This window comes from Zingiber officinale, chromosome 8A, assembly GCF_018446385.1.
Source record: "Zingiber officinale cultivar Zhangliang chromosome 8A, Zo_v1.1, whole genome shotgun sequence".
Classification (NCBI taxonomy): domain Eukaryota; kingdom Viridiplantae; phylum Streptophyta; class Magnoliopsida; order Zingiberales; family Zingiberaceae; genus Zingiber; species Zingiber officinale.
Genome location: NC_056000.1, coordinates 72,149,995 through 72,173,354, shown reverse-complemented (window position 1 = coordinate 72,173,354; position 23,360 = coordinate 72,149,995). Strand labels below are relative to the sequence as shown.

Sequence of the window (23,360 nt, the reverse complement as noted above, 5' to 3'; positions counted from 1 at the left end):
CACCACCACCTCCTAATGCCGCGCCCTGAATTCATCTTCACACCCACATTTTGCTCATCTTTGGTTGGAAGTAAAACATAAACATGCATTGCCCTTTGCGTTGTATAATGCCACGCAATACATTTTTGCCGGGGACTTGTTTTTCGTTTATCATGTTCGAAACTTCTATACAGGGGGATAGTATTCAAAAATTATGCTTTCCGATTCTGCAAAAAAACCCACATCTAGCTTTGTATCGAATAGCTGGAATTAGGACTCTTTCCTAAACACAACGTTGATGACGTCTTTCAAATTTTTGCAGCCGATGATTTCGATATCCAGATTCAGGGACTTCGGCAATTTATTGGCTGTCTCTGGTATGATGCACTTCGTGAAACCCAGTTTGGCAAGAGCCGTTAATCGCTTGTCGATTCTGGGGACCTTCAGGGAGAAAAGCAAATTGCAAACAAAAATCATAGCACGCACCACGCACTAGAAGAGAGTGATAAACTCTTAGAGATCGAGATTTTTTTTTTAAAGTAAATACGACTTACAGAGCGAAGCTCGCCGCCAAGCCCAACCTCTCCGATGAAAGCAACATTGTTCGGGATTGGAAACTCCAGGAAGCTGAACAACAAAAATCCTTCAGTTGCCTTTCAACTTAAAAAGCTAATCGAAGAAATGGAAGTTCCATTTTAAGTTGTAGGACAAATATTTCTCATCAAGTCGTGTCAGTTCCAACTAAAAATATTTGCTTTCCTAGTCTCTTCCTTTCATCTGAGGAAATTAGGAGTAAAAACCACCCACCGACAGTTAAAATGCAGTTATATGGATAATGATTCTCAAATTCAAGCACTTCGATGTATGGAAACCACCTACGTGTCCAAAATAATTTGATAAGTTTGTCCATCTAAATCACTTAAGGTACCAACCAACGGAATATAAGTTCATTCTAGTTAATTTTAAATTCTTAACATGCATAAAGCGAAATACACATTGAATGGATGTTTCCATACCTGCTGCAAATTGCGACTGCTATCGCCAGATCTCCTGCAGTCTCTGACAACTCAAATCCACCAACAACATTGAGGAAAATGACCTGTAAAATATTATAAAATCTAGTTACAGACTTTTTCAATTACCCTGTCATAAAAAATAGCTGTTAGGTGATGGGTTTCTTCTGCAAGAATAATATCAAAAATATAGATAAACTCTTTAAGTATAATTTTATATCCTTCTGGTTTTAGTGAGATTAGTAAAAGTCAAATTACAAACAGTGTGTTAGTTGGATCAAGACACAATCTAGCGTTTCTTTAACCATAAGTCGACCACGATGGGAAAAAACAAAGTTGATTGACAAATAGAAAACATAAAACGGTTAACATGGGCAGGAGAGTTGACCAGTAGCATTTGTTCAGTCTTAATTGATATTTGCAATTGGAATCAGTATTAATGAAATTAAGAATCATTGAGTCCTAGAATCATTAGACTGACTGTACAAAAGATATTAAACCAAGATTTTTTTTTAAAAAAAAAAACAAAAGCAGATATAAACTGAAAGCGAACAGCTAAACAGCTCAGTTGAAAATGAGAAAATTGCACATTGTTCGTGAGTAAATGTTGCTTATTGCAGCATATGCATAGGTAAAAGGATACCACACTCCATTTTCATGGATAATTTTGGTTCTATCAAAACTCTATACAGCCCAAACAATTTTAGGAAAAGGTCCTTAAAAAAGTAGCAAACCAGTAAAAGTATTTAAAAATAAACAACATAAATGTTCTTACATTGTCTTGAAGCTTCAGACCAGCTTGTTTAATAAGGACCTTCAGAGAAAAAGTTTTTATTAGTAGGAGCTAAAACAATTAGACTGATAATTTAGATATCAAGTGATGTTACATTTTTACTAAAAGATAGTTGAATAAAAGAATTTAATGCCTCACAAAAGTCCAACTCTTGTTGAAAGCTGTAAATTGATTATCATTCCAAACAAGATTTGTGACATTTGTCCAAGGATCCTCAATCAACCAGCCACTCCATGCTCTACTATTAAAACATTTCCAGTTATATGGGATCGACCTCTCTAGTGCTAGAAGATGAAATGATTCAAATGCTCAAGCAAGAACATTTTGTTTTGGAATGGATCTAGTAAAATACTGGGTCTAATTCTTCTCCTCGGTGCCTCAGGCACAGCATGTCGGTAGGCCCAGCACAATGCCGTCGCATTCTAGCCGGGGACCAAAACCTCAGCTCAGGATGAGGTTTCAAATCTTCCACAACAGTACTAGAAACTTTTATATCCTAGGCAATTGTCATGAAACATTCGTATATATAATTAAATCCATTTTTCACATGTAAGAACAGGCAAGGAAGCATCTTAACTTATAGCTTTAAGGAATTTAGTGCTACTTACAGCAATCATCAAAGAAGCTTTACGGTCCCCTATCCCGTTGAAATATCTTCTAACTGAACAATCAGATGCGCATAATGCCTAGAGAAAAAAGGACACATTATTTATGTCAAAAAAGGAGCGGCAGAGGAGAAATTTAGAGGTGGAGAATTCTGGAGGTCATAAAAACTACGCTTACAAGTGTGATGAAAAATCAAAGTTAGTTCCCAACAGAAAATGGACAATCCTGATTCAGATGCAACTCATAAAAACATAATATAGAGTTGATATACACATTTGCAGCCAATAGTTTCTTTGAATACTCGGTGAAAACTACTCCTAGCCACAAGGTAACTTGATGTAGATATCAGAAATTTGGAGTGTTCATACAAGTCAAAAGTTTGGAACAAAAAGTTGTCATACAACAATCAAGAGTCATGCTACTGGAAATTCTGAAAACTGATATCTAGAAAAGAGTACGTAGGTTAAGAGGTGCAACATAACAATTATAGTCACTAGTGATGGAGATGCAACATCATTATGCTAATAATTCCTTTATAATTTAAAGCTGTCATTCTGAGCATCATGCATACCGATATGAATGTTCAGGATTAACTCATGTTATGCATCATGTTGAAAGGTAAACAAAAGCTGTAAATGGTATAATAGCACGAGATTATATTGGCAAGCTACTAACCAATAGTAATAGGAAAAGTTGAAGATACAAGATAAACATGTAAGAAGATACAAATAAGCTAGAACATTAAATCAAAAAAGAATATCACACAAATGTATATGGCAAACATACTATAAAAAACACAAAATAGCATTTTTGACTCAGTGAACTAATGTGACAAAAGCTTAGCTAAATATGAAGCGCCCTCGACAAATAGAATATGAACCCAACAAGGTCATAAACAATGGAAATACATCATACACGATATGTGGCCCAGCTTTATGCGCTATAAACTATGATTCTATGCTTATCACAGATGATAAAAAGACCAAAAACAAAACGAACATTGGATTTCTTTTCTTTTAAAAAAAATAAATAGCATGTTGAATATATATGAAGAACTACCTGGATCTCAATCAAAAAAGTTCGAGAACCATCAAGGGTTACTGCTATTGCACGACCAACTAATACATCAGAGTCAGAAAAGTCTTCACTTAGGAATATTTCACTTGGATTTTGGACAGCTTGCAAGCCAGCTTCTGACATTTCAAACACTCCAAGCTGATAAAAACAAAGTTATTTTGTATAGATTTCAACATTTGATTGTATTTATTGATGCTACAGTAAGCAATAACAAGTGTATGGATTTTTGTTTGGATTGCACAAGGACTAAAGTTATAGCCAATTACAGATTTGATAAAATGGTCAACCAGTATTTACCAGTATATCAAGACCACCTAGTACCAAGAAAGTATATCATAAATTATTAATGTACCAAAAGTATAACATGAGTATATGAATATTTTTGCATTGGTGTTATCGGCTATAGCTACCTTGTGTATGTCCCTCTGCTAATAACCTTCCAAAGTTGCATAATATACCACATCTCAACCTAAGTACTACAACAATGAATTGGTACAGCAAAATGCATTCAGATCTATGATTCTTCAATAATAGGTCAAAACGTGCATTGGGGGGGGGGGGGGGGGGGGACGGAAAATCAAATTGTTTAACACCCCAAAAAAACACACAAGTAAATAAACAAATGAAATGCATAAAATCTCATTTGAATAAAGAAATATAGTTTTATCTTGAAAATAATTCAAGGTACTTAAGACACAAAAGAGTTAAATAGCAGATTAATCTAAATAGCAGATCTTTTTCAGAAAAACATGACAAAGTGGATGAAAAAAAGGAAACTTGAACCATTCCAATCTAAGCAACTAATTCCATAGAACTATGATAAATAAAGTGCCATTTCAAATACATAATGTAACATGCCTATGGTACCTCATCAGTTGAACCAAAGCGGTTCTTCACAGAGCGCACTAGCCGATAAGATGTGTGCCTATCACCCTGTATCAACAGAATCTTGATGGGCACTTGAGAAGAGAAGTTTACATATAATTTTCAAACACAGAAGTCCTATTCCATTATACAGGAAGTTACGTGAAAAATATGATGAATATTCCTCAAAAAAAAAATACTTGTGTTTAAATTCTGCATACAAACTTGTGAAACAGAATAATATCAAACCTGTGAAACAGAATATTATAAAGAAAAAAGATAACAATTTAGAAAATTAGGATAATAAAACAAGTTTAAAAAGGATTATATAAAGAAGTAAAAAAGAAATAGAGAATAGAGCTCCTGGAAATTTTCATTTTTCTATAACTGCAACAGAATATGGTGAAATCATGTTGTGTCAAATATTCTTAAGCAATTGATTCCTGATTTATTTTACTCATATTATAAGAATACAAGCAATACAAAAAATAGTAATGAAATCATTGATTGAAAATTAATTTATTAATACATTAATTTTGAAGTTTGTAAGTATGATAGAAGTATAGAAATTAAATCATTTTAAATTAGTCCATTGGCTCCATTAGTATGGGCTTGATCCTTAAAGGAACTCGATAAACTGATTCAAATCAACAGTAATTGATTGAATTTTGATATACTTAAATTAAGGATGATGAGTCAATCACTGCTGTTGAATTGGTAGAAGTCTCGGCTTTCTTCTGAGTCTGCTTGTGTAAGGATGGCAGCAGGGTGGGTTTGATCGAGTTCAGGTTCTTATTAAAGTAGTATAAGAAAGATCTTGATGAAATATTCAAAGACCGTCACAGGTATGAAATGAGATTGAGTTAGAATGCTAAGGTGTGGGTACCCATGTGTGTTCAGAGTATACATATTTGCAAGGTGTATTCTGTATGTCTATGTATTAGATATCAAATTTAAAATTTTCACATTTTAAATTATTTTTTAAAAAAATAATTTTAGGCAATGTACTTAAGCTGAAACCAAATCAAGCATTTAAGTTTTAGGTGTCAAATTGAAGTTGGTTTAGGATTTGATTGAGGCCATCAAGTAGAAATGCTGAGATTAGAGTCACATGGATTCTAACCAAGAACAATTTGGACTCAATAAACTAAATTTCTATTTGAGACACTAGTTTATTTGCATTGGATTGGGTTAATCCAATTTTTGAGAGTTGAGAGTTATAAAAACTTTCTTCCTCTTTCGTTCTCCTGTATTCCCCCTTTTCTTAATTCCTCTCCCCTTCCCATGGCGCCATTGCCTCATGCACCTCTTCGTGTGCAACCATATCCCACCCACATTGTCGACCTCCCATCTTCCAACAACATTCCCGCTGTCTCTCTCGGTCTCTCCTCCCTCTCCTTGTTCTATTGTCACGACACCAGCCAAAGCTAAGGCAAACAAATGTCATTGTCGCTGACACCACTCTCTCCCCTTTCTCTCGATTTTCTTCCCTTTTTTTCACTTTCCCTCACTTTTTTTGTGCCTCGCCAGCAAGCTCATCTCCTGTGCACCATCATCGTTGGTGCTAGAGCAAGACTAAGCCACCAGCCCTCTTTTCTCTCATTTTCTCCCTTTCTTATTCCCTGTGCCCTACACTGCATATGCCTGACACTTCCACACCAGCCTCTTGTGCCACCATGTGCACACCCCAACGTTGTTACACAACACCAAGGTGCACTCGGTGTTGTAGTCAATTTATAGAATTTCAAGATCTTCAAGTGAATAATAATAATAATCGGCAACCTCTCATAGATTGTGTTATAGTTATATATTATGTTTCATTACTCAATCAAGTTGCAACACTTTAATTTTTGTTCTTTCGCATTACTAAAGTTACCTCTAACATAAATCCAAAATCATGAAGATGACTTCCTATCACTAGTAAATCCAAGCTAATCATATCATCGAATGCTTCACTGTTTGAATATTCCTAGTTCTCATAGAATCATTTTATATTATACTACGTTTTTCTACAATAAAACAAATTTATAATTTAATCCCCCCTCAATTTAGCAAGAAATTAATTTCTCTCTCTCCCATTCTCTCAATTTGGGAAGAAATTGATTATTATTTCCTTCTCTCTAACTGAAGAGAAATTAACTATTCTTCCACTCCCAATTTGAAAGCCTTATCATGATATCATCACCATCTCTTAGATTTGGAAATTTTGTCCAATTTAGAAATCTCCTATCCATTTGAAAATCAATTTTCTCATCCCAAACTTGGAAGATCGTCAATTTAAGAAAGGGTTAGCAACCGTTGTCTTGTTTTGAAATGGGATTTCCAACAAATAATGAAGTTGATTGATATCTCTCCTCTCTATATCTTCCTTCCTTGGTTTGAGCAGCCCCTTCACTCGTGCATGGTAGGAACCATCAAGGCTCTGTGTGGCTTGGTGTTTGACATTAAGAGAACATTTCAAATTGAGTCACAGCATCAACTTGGTAAATTGGCAAGGATATGACAGTTCATGTTTTCTCCACCTTTTCCATTGTAGTTTTACTTTAAGACATATATGTTTTGTTTAGGGCAACATCTTAGAAGGTGAAAGACAAAGGTTTTGAATCAAGTAATTGTCTTCATTAGTCTCCTTTTTGAGGAAGGCGAAATCAAGGCTGACATCCTAGCTTGGAATGGTGAGGGATCAATAAGATCTAAACGTAGGATGAGATTGTAAGATCAAAAGATCTAATTAATTTCTAGAATTATTTATGAAAAATATAACAATTATAATTTTTCAAGAATTGATTTTGATTGACATGTTTTGTTTAGCAATTTTTATATTTCTCTTCTTTTTAAAGCTACCTATGTAGATCCTCCCCTTTGATTAAAGATGTTCCGATGAGTTAGTCGCCCCAACAGAAAGCCTTGATCGATGAGGATCAATTTAGAGGGCAATCTTGTATTTGGTTGCGTCACGCTACCAACTTCTATCATCGAGATTGTTTGGAAGGACCATAGCCTTAGGTAGGAGGCACATATAAAAATGTGACATGGTACCGCTCGTGAACAAATGTATGGTATAATAGAGATATGTATTATACATACATTTTGAGTCACCTAGGGAAGTGTTCCTAACATAGTTATTAAAAGCGCTCGTCTCATTGCGCCTAGGCGTAAGGCACAAGGCACAAGCCACAGTCAAGCCTCTTGCGCCTCGTCAACTTAAGCGTGCGCCTTGTGAGAGGCATTGCGCGCACTTAAGGTTTTTGATCTTACAAAACTGATGAAGATTCAGCTATACAAATATGAAACATCCGATGACGATGATAATAATATGATTGAGAAAGATGATGAAGATTTTGATGATTTAGATATTTGAATTTTTTTTTTTTAATTTGAATTATGTGTATAACATATTTATTTACTAGTGAATTTTATATTTAAATTATTGTTTAATATTTTATCCATTATAATTTTGTTAGTGAAATATTTTAGTAGAAATTCCCTATATATGTTTGAATTGTAAAAATTTATATCCAAAGTGCCTTACTTTAGTAAGGTGTGTGCCTCAATGCATTGTGCCTTAGGCCCCACAACACTTTTGCGCTTTTAGGCGCCTCACGCCTTAAATAACTATGGTTTCTAATATGACTATATAAAGTGTTGGCCTATGTTTGGCCACCTTGTACACCTTGTGGGGTGTAGAAAATTAAAGAGGGATATTTTGTATCAAAAAAACAATGTGAGAGATTGTGGATAAATACCTTCTCTTAGGCACAGGGATGGTGTGCATCTTAACACCATAATTTAGAGCTTACCCTTGAGCTTAACGTGAAGAGAATGATGAATTGAGTTGCATTATTGTGCATATAGTAAATGTATATAGTATGTTCAAATGAAGAATGCAGCTATGAAAATTTTTGTCTTTAGCATGGGCGTTTGATAGCATTCATACATGTGGTTTGATGCCTAATACCATGTTGTTTGGGCATAAGTATTAGCAGATTTCATACCAAGATCAGTTTAACCAGAGGTGTTTTCCTTGCAGCCTTGAACTTAATTAGATGCTAACAACACAGATCTAACTACATAAGCTCCTATGAGGAAAATCAGACACGCGGAAGCAAAGCAAGATGATAGATTTAACATTGCAGATCCCCTTTTTCTCTTCTCCCAGCACAACAGTTGCAAATTATGTATAAGTTAATTAGTATCTTGTTTCTTTATTATACACATAAAGAGTATCTTAAATTCAAAAAAAAAAAAGTATTGTAAAAAAGCAACATCAAGCATTGTGGGGTGTCTTGAGTATAGGATAAAAACCTCCATATAGAAAACAGCATCCACTATATGCTCCAAGATGCGAGGCCCAGCAATATCTCCTGTTTTTGTCACATGCCCGCTCTGTTACAAATAAAATGTCAACAAATATTAATAAGATTTCTCAATCATTTAAAGTTAGATGGAGACAAGCAATGCACTCATGAAACTATAAATAATTTCATTGAATAAGTGATACCTTCTTTGTTCACACATAAATGGCCATACAGTGGCTCCCAGTGATGTAACTAATTTCACAACTATTCACCAATAAGTTTCAGATGGAGGCTAAAATCGGTTAAAAAAATCTAAATTTGTTAGAAAAGGCTTCAATGCGGCAATGTAGCTATCAGAAGAAACCCCTATCTGAAGAATAATTAATCTTGTCAATCAAATGCAAAAAGAAAAATTGCATCACCAATGATGGGATTAGTGGCAGGTTCAACAACTCATAATTACTCAATATCATGATGCCAGGGGAAAGAACACATAAATACTTTAATAGACCTACTCAAAGTGTATTGTTCCTCAATACAGAATGAGGATCAAATTCAAATAGTACTGATGTAAAGGGCTACCTTACCAAGAAAACAGGGATATTTGTCTGCTTAGCAAATCGGAGTAAGGCCGATGTGCACTCCTTAATCTGTTTCGCAACAAAGAATAATAGGGAAGAAAAATCAGCCATGTGGCAAGAAAAATAAGATCTTGGCATTTTCCTCATCCAAGGAAGAGGATACAACGACTGTATCTTAGGTTACAGATACCAAGTTCAGGAACTCTTAAAGTTATTTTTAATTAGATGCAAAATTAAGAGCACAGGCGAATAAAAGGAAATATTAGCAATGCTTAAAATTTTTTTATGAGTTCCATGTGAGATACACATGTGAGATGGTAAATTTTTTGAAGTTCCGAGTGACAGACCTGCATCACATTTCCAGCACTACCAGTAACTCCTTTCAAATAAACAGTCTGAATAGAATCAACAATAAGAGCCCGTGGGGACAGTTTTGTTATTTTTTCCAATATATCCTGCGATTGAATTAAAGGAAAGAGTGAAGTTTGTGTGATAGAACATCTAACAAAAAATGTTGTATTACCAACACAAGTTGATCTGATTTTTTTTTATCTTAAATACAATAGAATGAATCTTATTAGCAGATAAATAGTCTGTTAAAATCTAAGTTATAGCGACAGATCATGTTCCCAGCATACATTTAGAAAATCCAATCTTAGCCATAATTTGAAATCTCATACTATGTCAATCCAATAAATTACCAAATTTTGATACTACTTGGCACTCATTCCTAGGGACGGATAATTTATACTATGTCATTGTGCCAATTATGTGATGTGTTAAAAAAAAAAAAAGGTAACCCGGTGCACGAAGCTCCCACCATGCGGAGTCCCGGGGAAGGATCCATTGTACGCAGCCTTACCCTGCTTTTTGCAAGAGGTTATTTCCAAGATTCAAACCCGTGAGCTTTTGATCACATAGCAACAACTTTACCGTTGCGCCAAGGCTCCCCTTCTAATTATGTGATGTGCTACAAAATTGTAAAAATGTTATTTTTTGTAGCTTTTTTTCATGCAATATAATGTTAAAACTGTACCATTTCATAAGGAACATAAAGTCCAAAATAAGGTATATGAGTGTTCTCTTCTTCCATTTGTTCTTCTAAGTCCTTCCTTCATCCCTTCCAATTCTTCACAAGCACCATATGTTGAAACACTAGCATGGTATCAATACAATACCATTCCATTCAAAGTCTGAAACTTCAACATGGCTCAAGATTTTGAACCTTGATAAAGTGCACTAATGGTAGCTTAAATTAGTGAACCCAAATAAAACTATGTCGGACTTTGGAAAAGAACAAAAATAATAACATAAGTAATGACTCCCAAAATTTTGAAATCAGCTACACCAATCTCATCCTACCACTCAACTCTATTGTTAATCTTTTAAATCATTTTAATTATGTTACCGCGCAACAATAAAGTTGTTGTCGTGTGACCTTGTGATCATGGGTTCGAGTCCAAAAAATGGTCTCTTGCAATACTACTATACTAGATAAGGTTGCATAAAATAAATCCAATATGGTCCCATCCTTCCGCGAGAGCTTCCTACACTAAGCTACCCTTTATATAGTGTTTTAAAGCATTTTTTTTGTCACACTCGATCTCTCATTATTCAACTCTAATTTATTCTAACTGTATAACTATATAATTTATTAGTGTTACCTAAAAACATATTGATATCATCTTAAACAAGTGAATGAAATCTCGAGACGTGCCGTCCGAAACGGCGGTTTTTACCATTCTGACACAGGACCAACACCAGCACAGCACGCACAACAATTTCACGTGCTCATCGCATGCATCATGAGCCCACAACAAAAAGAAGAAGGAAGAAAGAAGGAATCAATTTGGGGATGAAGATTGGTGAAAGATTAACTTGACAAGGCAGCGACGTGATAAAAAATCGTGATGGGCAGCGGAATCGCGAGGTTGAGAAAAAGTTCGGGTTTATTAAAACTTTTAAATAAAACCATTATATTATATATATAATTTCTAATTTATAATTAATTATTATATAAATTATAATTATATATTATATAAATTATAATTATATATTATATAAATTAATAATTAATTAAAGAAATTGTTAATTAATTAATATAATTATAATATATAATTTTCTAATTTTTATTAAAATTATAAAAGAAATAAAGTAAAAAAATAGATAATTTAAAATAATTTTAAAAACAAATAAATTAAAAATAGATTAAAATTTTATAAAATTTTTAAAATAATTTTGAAATTTTATAATAATTTTAAATTTTTATAAATAATTCTAAAAAATTAATTGTTAAAAAAATTAAAATATATATAAATTTTTTAAATGAATTTGATTTTAAATTCAATAGAAGCTATATATATTATGATTTTTGTGTTAATTTATATAATTATTATAGAGAATAACTTTTTTTATCCTAGAATCAATTTTAGATTTGAAATCATAAATATTAACATACTTAGCTTCTCTATTTTTAGATTCTTAGTTCCTAAGCATATGACACACATTTTTGTTGATATAAATGTCTAATCATTATTTTAGAAGTTTTGACAAACATACGCTATCAAGTTACATAACATTCGTGTGTGTGTGTGTGTGTGTGTGAAGTTTTGACAAACATACGCTATCAAGTTATATATATATATATATATATATATATATATCGGCACGGTACAATACCAAAACCATATCGTTCCGGTCTGAGACCGAAACCTCGGCACAAGTCGAGATTTTAAACCTTGTCTTAAACCATTTTCTTTCATTTATTAGAGATACACCTTATTGCTCAAATAAAAGTACATTATTTCCTTTTTACTTCTAACCATCTCATTCATCCATCATAGATGTGTTGTTTCATAACCTATGAAGTATACCATGATCAATAAAAATTTTCTTTTACCTAAAGAACATAACATTACTGTTCTTAAGCAATAATAATAATAATAACTTGATGGTAGCAAGTATCATATTAAGATATTTGTGGTACACATGCAACTTATTCTTTTTTCAGTTCAACTTTGAATTGCAGGTTTCATCCCTAACACATTTAGCATTGATTAGAATGACATCCAAATACAAACAACTCAATCATCAGACAACTTGACAGAAATAAACTTCTTGCCACTTAGAAAAGGAAGATTTAAGAGCAAAGACCTCAATGTCTGTATTTGAATACAAGTAAAGATCCTTGTCTGTGATGCTCATACGCTGTGCCCTGTTTCCTATTTGTTCAATGCTCTGCCAAGCAAGTACGTTAATTATAAAACAGCAAATCAAGTTCATAAAAAAAATGCCATTCACCAAAAGAACAGTTAAGTTAAGATAAGAATTCGATCATGATATCCATGTGCTATTGCCACATGGCACTTTAGGGCACACTGTTGAGATTAAGTAGGAAATGTGTTTTTTTCCTAAAAATAGAGGGCATGATTCTCACTGAGAATTTCCTCATTGAATACTTAGAGACTGCCACAATCAAGACTAAATTAAATTTTGATGCATTGCAACCATCTCTATTGAGACTCAGTATGAGCACCTCATCAAGAGAATAAACAATTGAGCCAAAGCCAAACTATCAAGAGCAATTATCACATAACAACCCCCTACTAATCAATAATTCCCACAGAGGATCTCAAGATCTAGTTTATGTTTAATTTAATGCAAGATTGAAGAATCACAAAAATGAGAAGGAAAGAGATTCCTTGGAATCAAAAGATGTCACTAGTGCTAGCGAATGGATGAATGAAGATGTCCAAGAGGAAGGCGTTCCAAGATCAAGCTTCACAGGCAATATAGTTGAAAAAACCCGACATCTAATGAGCTTTCTCAAGCAACGAGAAACTTTAGGCTAGTTGATCTCTCTACAAGTGAAAACTTTAAATAAGAGATTAATTCTAGGGAAGAAAGTGAGGGTGACGAGGAGAAATTGCATTGTTTTTATAGGGTTTCTACTCCTAGAGAGGGCTAGACTAATTTTTTTTACTTAGCATTATTCACTTATAAACTTACTTTATTGTAAAATTGAGTGTATGACACTATTTACTAGTTATTTTTCATATTTAATATTCTGTTATGAATTTGTTATATGCTTTCTTACAATGTTGATTTATTATTAAAAAAAATATGCTATATTATAATTTTTAGTTATTAGTTGCAATGTAAGATAAATTGTATTTTTGTTGTTATTATGTGTTTAGTGATTTTTAGTATGTGTACTTGTAATGTGATATATAATTAAGAATTTGTGATATTAAATTTGAGTGACTAAATAACAATAACAACCAAGCTTTCCTTCACCACTAAGTGTGGTCAGCTATGTTGATCCTCCTACGTCGTTGACCTCGATTATGTACTATATCCGCATCTATATGTAAATGTTTTATCATTACTTTCTTTGAGTGATTAAACATATTTTAATAATGTTTCAATGTTAACTGCCTAGGCCCTCGCCTAAGCATCTACCACCTAGACACTAAGAAATTGACCAACTATCTACCACCTGGAAATGTCTTTTAATGCCTTGTCGAGAACCACATTTTCTTCTATTGCTATAGTTAGCTACAAAGAACTGTTGTGGCCATAGATCATAACGATGGTGACAATGACGTCTCAATATCTCAAGCTCGGGGATGAGGCTATTTCTGTCTATTCAACAAGAGGCCTTCTTTAGGTAGGTAGAGACCCTTCTAGGGTAATTGCTCAAGTGTCAATATCTTGAAGCCAATGAGATGTTTGAAATAATCATCATGAACATTACTGAGACAATGTTGATCTTTTGCAAACACACGATTACACATTTACGAACTGAAAATAGAAAATTGGATCGTGAATACCCATATTTCTAAAGAATATGAACCTAGATCACAAAACAAGAAACTACTACGTACCTCCTCACCAGATGCATATACAACTGGAGCAGGTTCTCCATGACTGAATCCTCGAGCTAAAATAGCAGCAATCTTAAGTCACAACAAATTTTTTGTATCAGACCTAAACAGGACAGTATATAAAGCCACTTCAAAAATATATGCATAGTAGCAGTTCTCTTCTACATATTTGGTAGAAGATAGATAACTGAAGAAAAGCAGTTCAAACCTGCAATAGTAGTGTACTCTTGCCAACTCCAGGGTCGCCACCAATTAAAACTAAGGAGCCTGCACAAGTAAAAGCATGACCTAACTGCTAATCTTGAAGATGATGGAAAATAATATTTGCAGTTTAAATAAATTGGGTAGTGCTATATGTTCAGTAATGCATCCACGTTAGCTTTTCACTTTTCCATTATTATTAGTCTCCTTGTGATATTTAGGAAATAATGATGTCACTAAAGATTGCATAATGAGAAAACTAATCATCCATACATTAACTCTTTACTTGCAATATCCTAGGTAAGTGACTGCTTTCATCAAGCCCGATGTAGTGATGGTACGAAATAATACTTCTTTTTGTGATGTTCAAAAAAATGAACAAACAAATAATATGAACGAAGGTAACTTCTAGAAATGAAACTACTAACGAAGCATAAAGAAAGGATATACATGTCCAAGATATAACCTATAATTCATATCAACTCTCTGTCACAAGACAATCTGAAAACAGAGAATTATCATCTAATATTGAAAAGAAAGAAGAGCAGTTAAAATTCAGATACCTGGCACGAGACCACCACCAAGAACCCTACAGAACTCCAATCCAAAGTGTCCCTCTCTAGAAAGAATATGAAGATTCATTAGTTAACAATTTTTATTGTATCTAGTTTCTTCAATGTGATTAAAGGTTTTACAAGCATAAATGAATCTCTTGTGATAGGTTATGCAACCTTGGTATGTTGCACAACAGTATATGCAGTCTACCTGATATTTAAGTAAATAGATGATTTGCATATGGATCCTATATAAGCAAAAACATGATTGCATATCCAGTTCATGTTTTTATTCAAAATTGTTTGTACTTCTATTTACTTCCTACTAGTAGAAAAGCATGTTCCCTGAAAACTTTTTAAAGATCAGGGCCTATTACAACCTTAACTGCTTGTGATATATCATAGAAACAGCTTACTTATGTAGCAAAGTAGTTATTAAAAAATGAAACTAACAGACTTATTAATGAGCATAATATTGATTATCTAGAAACATAATAATGGCTTAGAAATATACAGTTAACAGACAAACAGTCAAGACTAGTTCCATGAGATCTTACCATTCACTTTCTGTATTTTGCATGCACCTTAGAAGTCAGTTTACAGAATGGGTCATGCCTGGGCAAGGGCATGGTCCGAGCCAAAGCAAACTTGGTTAGGGTCAAGCAAGTCAAGCTATAGTTCCAAACAGCCCATGCCAGACATGGCCTGAGTCATTACCACCTTCAGCTTAGCATAGTCAACTATGTAGTGTTATACCCAGCATGAGTCATGCCAAGTTGACCTGTCAAGGCTGAATTTAATAATAATAGAAAATAATAAATAATAATTACTTCCAATATATTTGAAGAATAACAAAATAATAACAATAAATTAATAATAAGGAAAAAAGTAAACTCATAAAATAATTGCCATTCAAAAAATTAAGATATATCGAGTGAAAAAATAAATTACTTTACAGATAGTAAAGGATAATATAGATTTATAATAAAAATATTAAAATGCCTTATGTGCCCATGGCCAGCCCACTTGGCCCACGCCCAACATGACCTTGCAGGTTTGGTGACTTGCGCCGTTACGAACTCTCACCCCTTGCTATGTAGGCCAAAGTAGCTTGGCCACACTGAATTAGATTAGTTGACACCTCTAATTACAGTACATAGTAGCAGATAAAAATATTCCATCTAATTCAGCAAACAAATTCATTTCATCTAACATTATTACTATTATCCTAATCATATGCTCAATATAATAACCCCAATGGATAATTGATCTTACTTGAACACCTCTTCATACACGGTCTTTATGCAGGAGAAGAAAAAGGGCACTTCAATTTGAGGTGAAAATAAAAAATTATAAATACTGAAAAAAAGAGTCCAACGAAACCTTATTGCTGTTGAAGGTTTCCCAGTGAGAGTATATGCAAGAAAAGGGACTCACAGCGGAATTCTCCATGCTGACTGGTCTGTGCCTGATGTCACTTCGGCCAAGCTGATAGGGGTGCTTATTCTTGACTCCTGGGGGAGCCACGAACTAACTAGGGCTTCAGAAATCTCAGCCCCCCTTGACTTGCTCACCTCAGACTCCACGAAGCACTTAAACTTACCTACCACTTGGCAGTTTGGGCACGTTCCCCACCACTGTGCTTGTATATCTCCGCAATCTTCACAAACCCAAGTAGTCTTCGTCTTCCCCGACTTCCTCTTTACACCAGCATAGGATAGGGAATTCTGCTTATTTTCGTCAGTCTCCTGACTATTGAGCTCCTGGCTGCTACTACCACTACTTACCTTTGCGGCAGCCACTGTATTGATGTTCACCTCCGCCTCTCCTCCGTTATCATCTCTCTCGTCTGCAACTTGCATTGTCACGATCTTTCCCTCCAGAGGATCAACGTATGTCGAAAACTTATGCACCTCCACGCCCACGCTGGATGCAGGTGAATCCCTAGATTCTTCCTCCCATCGCCGATCGCTGGAATTTCAATTTGAGGTGAAAATAAAAAATTATAAATACTCAAAAAAAGAGTCCAACGAAACCTTATTGCTGTTGAAGGTTTCCCAGTGAGAGTATATGCAAGAAAAGGGACTCACGGCGGAATTCTCCATTCTGACTGGTCTGTGCCCGATGTCACTTCGGCCAAGCTGATAGGGGTGCTTATTCTTGACTCCTGGGGGAGCCACGAACTAACTAGGGCTTCAGAAATCTCAGCCCCCCTTGACTTGCTCACCTCAGACTCCACGAAGCACTTAAACTTACCTACCACTTGGCAGTTTGGGCACGTTCCCCACCACTGTGCTTGTATATCTCCGCAATTTTCACAAACCCAAGTAGACTTCGTCTTCCCCGACTTCCTCTTTACACCAGCATAGGATAGGGAATTCTGCTTATTTTCGTCAGTCTCCTGACTATTGAGCTCCTGGCTGCTACTACCACTACTTACCTTTGCGGCAGCCACTGTATTGATGCTCGCCTCAGCCTCTCCTCCGTTATCATCTCTCTCGTCTGCAACTTGCATTGTCACGATCTTTCCCTCCAGAGGATCAACGTATGTCGAAAACTTATGCACCTCCACGCCCACGCTGGATGCAGGTGAATCCCTAGATTCTTCCTCCCATCGCCGATCGCTGGAATGAAAACTACTACTTCGGAAGTGAACCGGCGAAGAAATGAGGGGTCGAGCACCCACAAAGGAAGAAATGAGAGATCGAGCACCCGCAAAGGACTTGCTTCCAGAGAGAACGAGGAGCTTGCGGCGAAGGAAATGACTACGGAAAGATTGCATCTTTGCAACCAGCGCCAGAGAACCGACGTCGCGGGCGTTTCAGGCTTCAAGTGGCGAGGGGTTTTAGAGGTTTTAGGGTTCTTTCAGCCGCCCAAGGTTTTGAGAGATTTCCATTTTAGCCCTTCTATTTTATAACTTTTTCGAAATGACCATCATAGTTTGACTATTTTCAGTTGCCCTTTATCTAGATTTTTTTTTTTTTTTGAAACTTTCATTATTTTGTTTTAGATGAAAAATAGGATAAATACAATTAAATTAGCTCAATTAATTAATTTAAAAATCAAGTGTATTAACATAATCTTGATATATTCAACCTCTTAAATTATAAATCTTGGTTAAGCATTATGATCCTGTCCAAGAGTCGAGACAATGGATGATAGAGGTGTGGCGCTCCCGCTAACATTGGTGGACTTCTCGTCAATGAAGCCTACAACCACAGCAACGTCAGTGCCGAGCTAGGGAGGGGTTCTCAGCGATGGCCCTCCGACGCTCAAGTCAAACACCGGCGATGTAGAAGAAACGAGGAAGCAAAATGGTATAATAATTGTAGCTATAGTAGAGATTATGCATACCTCCGTCGAAGTTGGGGGTCTTTATATAGAACTTCCTGGGAGCGCGTGCACACTCCCCGATGCATGCATGCTCCTCAAAGCATACCCTGAAAGGACGTGTTAGAAAAGTGTCCCTAACACCATACCTTAACAACCCGAGCATATCTCTGACAAGACAGCGGAAGCTTCCATCGTACGATCTTCTATCTGACCATGCCGCCAAACATACCGTCTATCGACGGCATAGGTTCCTAGAAGGATATCCTCTGATCCTCCTTTTGTCTGTTACAAGCCGAGCGGAAAAGCAGCTCAGCCAGTTATCGGTCGTCCGGACGATCTTGTCCTCAGGCCGAGCAGAATGGCCGCTCGGCCAGCATCTGCTGTCCAGGCTCCGCTGCTATGTAGAACGGAGAAGCTGTGTCTGAATGTAGTCTGCTCGATCGCCACTATTTTGCCGGTGTGAGTCCGAGCGGGGGTTGGCCGCTGGCGCATACCTTGTCTGTCTGAGCGCCGGAAGCTCGATACCTGGCCGAGCTATGCTAACGTTTGCTTCATGTAGGCTTGGTGGTTCTTCCTCCCGGTCGGAAAAGGGGATTACCCGATTGGACGATAATATCAGGACGTTGACCAGCTTGACTTTGACCTCCACCATGTCATTGACTACCCTGCTGACCGGGGTCCCTCCTTATCACCAGATCACATGCCTCCCCCTCAAGTCTAGTCGAAGGAGGCTGCAAGTCCGACTAACTAGACGAGCTAGTCTGAAGATCGGTTGGCCGATCGACCATGATACTGGTTGGACCCTGACTGGCTTGCCCGAGGGTGTCGGATAGCCCTGAGATTGCTCCTTGAGATCGATCGGTACTTCGTGGTGGTGCAGCGGGGCCGCAAAGAGGGGGTGGATTGCCTGCAAAACATGGTATACCCTCCTCAAGACTCTCAACTCAAAAAGATAGCAACAATAATAAAATAAATAACAAGAAATAAAAGGGAGACTATAATTTAACTTGGTTACAACCCAAGGGGTTGTTAATCCAAGGCGGTGGGAAAGCGCACTAGAAAAGTCTCCTTCTCTGAAGGCGGAGAAGCCTTTTACACAATGAGAGAGCACAGAAGTTGCTAGGAAGTTGTTACTTAGTTGAATGAATATTTCCTAGCTCCAAGTGCCTTTCTATAGCTCCTGGAAAGTCTATCTCGAGTGTCGAAGGCGCCTCCAAAAGGGTTCAAGGCGCCTCCAATGGTTTGACCGGATAAAACTCTATCCGATTGCAAATGACCACTTGGTTGGGTCCGAGGTGCCTCAAACAGCCTTGGAGGTGCCTCGGACTGTCTGAGGCGCCTTCAAGGTGATGGAGGCGCCTCAGACTTGGCAGGTAGCACAGGCGCCTTCAGCACTTCGTTAAAGGCGCCTCCAACTAGCTTTCTAGCTCCTTTTGACTTCATTTTGGCTTCCGATGCTCCGATAGCTTGGGTCATTGCGGCCAACTGGAATAGGGCTCAAACTTGGCAGGCAGCATGTACCTTACTTACCTCACTTGGTGATGCTCCCCTTCGTCGCAGCTTTCTTCTTCTTATGATGATCCTTCCCCTTCATCTATACTCATCTCCGAGTTAGTTTCTTCGAAAAGATGGTTAGCCATCAGTGCTACTCCCGAGAAGGCTTTGACTTTTGATTTGGAGGATGAAAATTCATCCCATGTAGCCTTCAAACTCTTGCGTTTAGAGGGCATCGGTCTTTGAGACTTTTCCTTGTCCTTTTTCTTTAATTTGGGACAGTCATCCTTGATGTGTCCTTCCTCATTGCAGTTGTAGCATCGGACCATCCTTTTGCGCTGATTTTTCTTGACTGCGATCGAAATTTATTAGTTTTAAGAAATTTATTGAAACGTCTTACCAGTAGCGCCGCTTCGATTTCGTCGATCGACGCTTCGGAGTCGGGATCGTCCTTTTCGACTTGTAAGGCAATGTTGAGGTTCGACTTCTCTACTTGTTTAGGCTCTGCAAGTCAAGACTCGTGAAGTTCAAAAGTAGAAAATAAACTTTCTAAACTACTTACCTCAAAATCCTTAGAGATGTAGTAAGCATCTACTAAGGATGCTCACTCTGGAGTTCTAGGGAAGGCCTTGAGCGCATACCGGATAGAGTCTCGATTGTTTACCGTTTCGCCGAGATTTGTCAGTTGCATTATCAGCTCCTTGATTCTCGCTTGGAGTTGCACTATCTTCTCGCCGGTGTTCATCCGGAGATTCGTCAGTTGAGTCCGGAGGATGTCACGCCTCACTAGCTTCGCTTCTGAGGTGCCTTCGTAGAGCTCTAGGAATTTATCCCAGAGGTCTTTGGCGGAGTCGTAGCTTCCGATCCGACTTACCTCCTCGGGTGGCAGAACACTGAGCGAGTGAAATTCTGTCTTTCCGTTGGCCATGAAATCGGCCTGCTCCTTCTTCGTCCAGTCGTATTCTTCTTTGTCTTTTGGCGTTGTATATCCATATTTCATTATTAAAAGGATATTGAATTCGGTCTTGAAAAATACCTTCATTTTTCGCTTCTATATAGCAGTCTCCGTCGAACTTCGGGGGATGAATGTTCGCTCCGGCCATCGTCTTGATCTTTGTGCTTCAGTCGGCGGTTAGTCCTTCTGAGACTGTCGGACTCTGATACCACTTGTTGGTGTAGCGGGGCCGACAAGAGGGGGTGAATTGCCAGCAAAACAAGGTATACCCTCCTCAAGACTTTCAACTCAAAAAGATAGCAACAATAATAAAAGAAATAACAAGAAATAAAATGGAGACTAGAATTTAACTTGGTTACAACCCAGGGGGTTGTTAATCCAAGGCGGTGGAAAAGCGCACTAGAAAAATCTCCTTCTCTGAAGGCGGAGAAGCCTTTTACACAATGAGAGAGCACAGAAGTTGCTAGGAAGTTGTTACTTAGTTGAATGAATATTTCCTAGCTTCAGGGGCCTTTACATAGCTCCTGGAAAGTCTATCTCGAGTGTTGAAGGCGCTTTCAAAAGGGTTAAAGGCGCCTCCAATGGTTTGACTGGATAAAACTCTATCCGATTGCAAACGACCACTTTGGTTGGGTCCAACGCGCCTCGGACTGTCTGAGGCACCTTCAAGGTGATGGAGGCGCCTCAGACTTGGTAGGCAGCACAGGCGCCTTCAGCACTTTGTTAAAGGCGTCTCCAGCTAGCTTTCCAACTCCTTTTAACTTCATTCTGGCTTCCAATGCTCCGATAGCTTGGGTGATTGCAGCCAACTGGAATAGGGCTCACTCGAACCCAATTCCCAACCTTTTCCTCGAGTAGGCTTCCGTCCTGGCTTCTCATCCCTCGAACGCCGCGCACGTTCTTCTCATCCACCGGAGTGCTCTTCCGCAGCTCTCTCGTCCTTCGGACGCACCGAGTCCGTCAACTCCCTTCCCGTGTCGTCCTTCTCGCTAGCTGCATCTTCTACTCGACTTCCTGCGCTCCTAAGTTCCTGCACACTTAGACACAGGGATGAGATAACTAGCAGGACCTAACCTAACTTGGTTGATCACATCAAAACACCCACGGGATCCAACACTTCGCTCATTCTCACTTGGAGAAATTTGTAGTTTCTGTCTTTGGTTGAGAGCGATCAACGCTTACATACATCTGAATCCCTTCGGAATTCGTGCAAATCATCTTCGTTAAAACCGAGCGCACGCCCACGCCTATTAACGACATTCATTAAATGTTGCCCTGTAGGCATGTGCCACGTGTCACTGTCGCCGTCATCGCACGCCCGAAGTGACAGACATTGATGTGACGTTTGGCAGCTTGAATTCAACTACTGAATCTGCGCTCTGGCTTCTGTGGCCTGGATCGAACGGCCCCGGTCGGTCGAGCTCAAGTTTTATAAAGCCGTGATGTCGGCTTCTTTCTCATGCGCTTTTTGCGAAGGTTGTCGGCGTTCCTCTGCGTGACCGGTGCTCCAGCGTCCGTTTGCTCTCCCTAGCGTCGACCATTCTCTTATAAGCTCTTCCGACTCCTCTCGATCTCTTATCTTCGATCTATTGCGACCTTCGTGGCTCTATGAATTTCTCCCGTGCACACGGTGTTTTCTGTCTGTATTTCTCTCCATCGAACTCTTCGTTTTCTTATTTTCCGACAATGGCCAGTTCTTCACAGCCGTCAGACCCATCGCCTGATCTCTGGTATTCTACCATGGAGACCATGTTTGATGCGGGTGACGCTGAGAGTCTTAGAAACACCTTTGGAATTCCTTATGATCATGAGGTCATTTTGGCCTCTTCGTCCGATCGGCCAAATTACCCGCCGACCGGTACCATCTGCTTGTTCCGAGACCAATTTATGGTCGGTCTCCGCTTCTCGATCCATTCTTTCATCCTTGAAGTTTGTAACTACTTCCGCGTTCCTCTCCCCCAACTAGTACCAAATTTTTTTCGCCTGTTATATGCCATTGTTGTCTTATTCCGGCTGCACGACATCCCTTTGACCCCTCAAGTCTTTCAGTATTTCTACTACCCCAAGCAGTCCGAGCTGAGGACCTATCTCTTGCAGTCTCGGATCGGTCTAGTATTCTTTGATAAGATACCCACTTCCAACAAACACTGGAAGGAGTATTTCTTCTTCATGCGACTTCCCGAACAGCCAAGCTTCCGGACCCAGTGGCAGGTCGGACTACCACCTCAGCCTGACTTGAAAAAATACAAGAGCCGACCGGATTACCTTCACGCCGCGAGCATGCTGGCTGGTCAGAAATACGATATCCACAAGCTACTGCTAGAGGGCGTTATGTATATCTTCGGATTGAGTCCAATTCACACGAGGCTCCCGAGCGGCTTAGGTATGAAATTTCTTGGCTCCTTTCTCTTGAGTCTAACTGATTTGCTTTTTTCTTTTGCAACCAAAGTCATGATGCGAGCAGGCACGACCGAACTGACGAAGCTGGAAGATGCTGAGATCGAAGCGACTACTGCCAAGGAAATGGAGAGCCTTGACCTAGCACTGATCGACTCCCACGAAGGCACGCAAGCCGAGAGCGGGGAGACCCCCACCGCCGTTCAGATGGCCAGCCTCAAAGAAGTTGCTGAGCCGCTTCCAACTCTGTAAGCACAACCCACCGCCTGAGCCGAAGGTACCGAGTCTTCGGATAAGGGGTTGCTGATCATCAGGCGCAAGAGGCGCCA

General features: G+C 38.1%; 1 protein-coding gene across 4 annotated transcripts; it reads right to left on the bottom strand.

Annotated features, from left to right (window-relative positions):
* Positions 1 to 64: 64 nt before the first annotated feature.
* LOC122009504 (DNA repair protein RadA-like) lies at positions 65 to 17,704 on the bottom strand. Of its 4 annotated transcripts, none has more exons than XM_042565688.1 (16): positions 17,377 to 17,704; positions 16,290 to 16,723; positions 14,862 to 14,917; positions 14,306 to 14,364; positions 14,098 to 14,169; positions 12,365 to 12,448; positions 9,559 to 9,666; positions 9,218 to 9,280; positions 8,638 to 8,718; positions 4,336 to 4,401; positions 3,451 to 3,606; positions 2,394 to 2,471; positions 1,768 to 1,806; positions 996 to 1,078; positions 534 to 606; positions 65 to 420 (listed from the first exon to the last, which is right to left on the bottom strand). In XM_042565688.1, the coding sequence occupies exons 1-16, from the start codon at positions 17,632 to 17,634 to the stop codon at positions 250 to 252; spliced, it is 1,881 nt and encodes a 626-aa protein (XP_042421622.1). In that variant the 5' UTR covers positions 17,635 to 17,704; the 3' UTR covers positions 65 to 249. The 4 variants fall into 4 exon arrangements, with proteins under 4 accessions (XP_042421622.1, XP_042421621.1, XP_042421619.1 ...); XM_042565687.1 differs by having other exon boundaries at positions 16,290 to 16,830; positions 17,484 to 17,704; XM_042565685.1 differs by having other exon boundaries at positions 16,290 to 16,823; positions 16,943 to 17,703.
* Positions 17,705 to 23,360: the final 5,656 nt, after the last annotated feature.